Source organism: Nicrophorus vespilloides, unplaced genomic scaffold, assembly GCF_001412225.1.
Source record: "Nicrophorus vespilloides isolate i.1.1-1 unplaced genomic scaffold, Nicve_v1.0, whole genome shotgun sequence".
NCBI classification, from domain to species: domain Eukaryota; kingdom Metazoa; phylum Arthropoda; class Insecta; order Coleoptera; family Silphidae; genus Nicrophorus; species Nicrophorus vespilloides.
The window spans coordinates 1-4,775 of record NW_017096690.1 but is presented as its reverse complement, the minus strand read 5'-3'; the positions used below and the strand labels follow the sequence as shown (position 1 = coordinate 4,775).

The 4,775-nt window shown below is 39.6% G+C and overlaps 1 protein-coding gene across 1 annotated transcript; it reads left to right on the top strand.

The window, feature by feature from the left end:
• Positions 1 to 2,080: 2,080 nt before the first annotated feature.
• On the top strand, positions 2,081 to 3,247 carry LOC108557907 (steroid receptor seven-up, isoforms B/C-like; the record flags this gene model as incomplete). The annotated part of the gene is made up of 3 exons (XM_017914620.1): positions 2,081 to 2,474; positions 2,571 to 2,735; positions 3,018 to 3,247. Coding segments are annotated over 3 exons (697 nt in total), but the record flags the coding sequence as incomplete, so codon positions are not given.
• Between the last annotated feature and the right edge of the window lie 1,528 nt (positions 3,248 to 4,775).

Here is a 4,775-nt window from a genome sequence, read left to right as displayed (position 1 = left end):
CATTACGAATTTCGTACCATTTTCCTTCGCGGCTTTCACGTGTGTTTAATACTAAAATTGTGCAATTGTTCGCGTTGACAATAAATTAATTGCCTCCTTGTTATTCTTCGCTTTTCATGATGATCATGATTATTTATTTCGATTTTTTATTAAAGTTGACCTTTTTGATTATGAAGAACTGAAACAAAAATCAACTCTGTAGAAATGTGTATATAAGTATACACATATAATAGTAAGTAACAAGAAGTGGAGTCGTTTGTATTGTGTTGGAAAGAAGAACACGAAAGTAATTCCCTGAATCGGGGAGAGGGCCGTAATTAAATTAATGTAGTGTAGTTGACATGTAACTTCTTCTCTCCATTCCATATGAAAGATGCGCTCCGTAGTTTTTCCCAAGAAAAAGCAACGTTTCGAGTAAATTATGCGAGGACATTGTCTGCTATGGTCTGGCCTCTTCTTATTCTTCAGAAGACGAAGCGAGCCGCTACTTTTAGGTCACAGGCCTGGAAAAGTTTATCCGAGCTAATCACAAATCGGCGATTTCAGCTCTAAAAACGGGTAATCACCAGTCCAACCAATGGAACATAAAGAACAACACACGGACACCGGCGGATCCATCCTCTCCTCCTCCACCTTACCGTTTCCCTTCTGACCTTTCGCACTGTCATTTCCGATTTGCTGTTTGCGTTTTGTTGATTCCGTCTCGTCCTGTCGACTTATTCTTATTTTTATACTCATTCTTTTTCTTTATCTTTTTTGGTTTTATTATTTTTTCGGGGCCTCAACTTTCGCCGAGTCCAAGAAGTGTGCTCGCCGTAAGTGTGTGTATATATTTTTTTTTTGAGGGAAACCAACACTAGAATGACTTCATTCTTTATGGTATTTGATTATGGCCCCATCTCGCTGTACGCTTGGTCTTGGTTCGAGGTCAGGGTCAGCAAAGGTCATTTCCCACGATAGCCACACTCGGCATAGCAACTCAGTACAGAATTATAATACAAGTTCCATGCATAAACATATAATAAAAATATACACACACACATATATATATATATACTAAATGTGTGTGTTTGAGAGTATAACGAAAGAACTTTTACATTCCAAAAAACTCGTCCGACTTATTCGCCGTTTGTTGTTATGATTATATTTCGGTGATATATCGACCCCGTTCGCTACTTTCTTCCTCTCTGGATACACAACTCTATTCATGGGTCATGGGTCAAATCGGCTTCGATTATCATTTCTTTATATGTTTAATAATTTATTATTTCTCGGTTGATTGGAGCATCTTTTATAAATATATACTTTGCGTTCATTTGCATTTGCGCGTCACGGGACAATTAATTGTTTTTCGAACGTAACGATAATGTACTTGTCATGAAAAATTGGAAATGAAGCAAGGAGAAAAATATGAAAGGGAATGAGAATAAAAAAAAAAGAAGTATATGATGCAAGGAGGATGAAGAAGATGAAACGAGTGAGGAGAAGTCGAACACCAATCAATGTTAATTCAAACGTCAGGGCCCATATAAATGATCTTAGACAAGCATAACTTTGATTGATGGTGCATTATACCTCAACCGGGCGGAGAGGTCGAGGTATACTTACTGCATCGCGAGGCTTGTATTAATTAAAAATAGAAACGAAGAAAACGGCGTTGCGGTGGAGGATGGGGGAGGATGAAACGCGACATTGGATTTTGTTTGTTTCTGTTGTTGTTTATTTTTACTTTTGGGGGAATACCCTGTGGGATTGTAGGAGACAATGCATCACTTTCCTCGCGCGCAGACAATTAGCCGAGAGCGTAGCTGTAGAAGAAGAAGAATAAGAAGTAGAAGACGAGTGCAAATAAAAGAAGTAGATGGAGAGTGAGAGGTTACTGGTGTGGATTGGGATGCGTAGGTTGCGCGTGAGGGGAGAAGAATACGAAGGGACACCTTAAGTATTTGTGTTTTACTGCTAATCCAGAGTTAATTTGCAGTTAAAAAGACATGAAATCAAATTGAAAAACAGGTTCTCACTGCAAATTATAAATGTCTAGAGCGGTGGAATGCAGTTTTATGTTTTGACACACTTCAAGCCATATTACAGGCTACTTTCGCGTCCGTCGTAAACATGCCTATGCGAGCGAAGGGGTGTCTCTGATCATCTGGATTTTCTCTCTTTCTGTTACAGCCGTCCAAAGGGGCCGTGTGCCGCCCTCGCAGCCTGCCCTTCCCGGCCTGCCCAACCAATTCCTGAACTCGACGGACTCAGTGACGACGTCGCTCAGCAATCACACCTACCTGAGCAGCTACATCTCGCTGCTGCTGAGGGCTGAACCCTATCCGACCAGCAGGTACGGACAGTGCATCCAGACCAACAACCTGATGGGCATCGAGAACATCTGCGAGCTGGCGGCTAGGCTGCTCTTCTCCGCTGTAGAGTGGGCGCGCAACATACCCTTCTTCCCAGACCTGCAGGTGACCGATCAGGTAATGTACCAGAGATGATGCTTATGCTCGTATTGGAGAGGATAGGAGGACAATGGACTTCGAGTTTATTAATTGCGTCTTTTCACATTGTTTCAGGTTGCTCTTCTGCGGTTAGTTTGGTCCGAGCTGTTCGTCCTTAATGCAAGCCAGTGCTCCATGCCCTTGCACGTGGCACCCTTGATCGCCGCCGCCGGGCTCCACGCATCGCCCATGTGCGCCGATAGGGTTGTGCAATTCATGGACCACATAAGGATATTCCAGGTACATACATCCCATAACATATAGGGGTCTACAATATAGACCATACATACAGCCATATCCCGTATCACTGCGGTGGCTCGTGAATAAACCGCGGCATTATTATTTAAACGCTGCCGGCATAATGGCCGTGTATTAGGTGATACAGTCCGTACACCCCACCACCCTCGCATAATATCAGAACAAAACCTATTCGGCGTGAATGATGTGATGTAGTGCGGATGAAAACGTGATGAATACAGATGTTAACATCCAAATTCTAAAGCTCATTCCGTATTGTTTTAGGAACAAGTAGAGAAGTTAAAAGCGCTGCACGTGGACTCCGCTGAATATTCCTGTCTCAAAGCCATCGTTTTATTCACAACAGGTAAGTTCGCAGCTACAACTATTTTCATTAAAAATAAAATACGCCACCCTCCATAATCGTACGGATCGACCACAAAAGTTATTAACTTTTCCTTCCTCCTGCTCATCCATCCCATTGTAATTGAACCTAATTCAACTACGACGCAACCCCGAAACCAAAATGAATTTAATACGTCCATGTAATACTTCGTTACGTCGAATTGACGTGACTTCGTTACGCGAATTTCGTTATCACATTACACATGGTTCACTGAATTCTAATATTAATGCTAAACTAGTTCCATATATGTAACATATATTTTTATTTTTTTAAAACTATAAACCATTTCAATTTTAACCAATCATCAATTTCAAAGTGATATTTCATTTATGAAACAATGCGTCAAGAAAAGTACATATTTTTTTATTTCCACGTGTTTATTTCACTTTGTGAATTTACGCAATATATCAACGTCATACGAAAAGTTCATTTTCTTTTATATATCATAAGAAACATATTGTATCAAATCGATTTAATTTTGATAACAAATTTCTAAAATCAAAATAATTTACAAATATAAATAATCATTTCTTATAAAATAATACAATTTTACCATAGGGAAGCTAGATGGTCAAAGTTCAAACGTAAATATATTCTGTGTTCGTAGAAATTACTCGCTCAATTCTTCTTCTTATTATATTATTGTCATTTTTTTTTTATTTATTTCATTATTTCTTTTCCTCTTCTATTTGTTCAGCCATGAATTAGCCATTTCTATTGTATTCATGGACGTGTGACTTGCCAGTCAGCCGTTAGCAAAGAATAAATTTGATTATTAATTGGAGCGACGCGACTTGAACGGCTATAGCCTCCTAAGTTCACGATCAAGACCAATTTATGGATTTCGATTTGTGTTAATTACACGAATGATTCATGCCTTACTTCGAGGTGGACTATTGTAACCGATCTTTATTCTAAAATGCTTGGAGTAGGTACCTTTCACCAAATGTTCTGCTTCGCAAAGCATCCATAAAACTCGATCCAATATTGGATCAGACACTGCCACTCATTTGTACCAATTAAATGCAGTATTTGCGCTTCGCACCTCCCTTAAATCAGACCCGATTTCAACCGTCGCTCCGCTCCGCTAATTAATCAATCCGTTGCGTAATCCGAATCACCGCGGGATGCCGGGCTTCTGGTAATTGGTAATCTAAGATCACTGTTTAAGCGTCTCACGAATTTTCCAGTTTAACAACTTTGAATGCTTCAAATTTCAATTATCACTTTAACTTACATATACTTAATACCATTAGAACAGTTACATTTCAACAAATTTCATTAAATTACAAAAAATCATTGTTTGTAAAGACCAATTGATATGTACGAGTAGTTACGGTGGGTCACTGCCTTTGGGATTGATGAAGTGTGGTTGCAGACTAATTGAATTTTGGTGGGACAAGTGTCCTCCTTTGTCGGTGCGTTCGGTGATTCAGTGATACAAATGAGTTGGAAAAACGAGAATTGCATCGGGCATCACCGCAATAAATATAACAGTATGAAGACGATCGCGAAGAGATCTCGATCTCCGTCGGAAAGGAGAGTTGAAGCAGAGGTAGGATTGAAGAAGCAAACAAAAAAAAATAACGAAATAACGAAGGTGAAACAAATAATGCTGGGAATACAAACAAAACGCG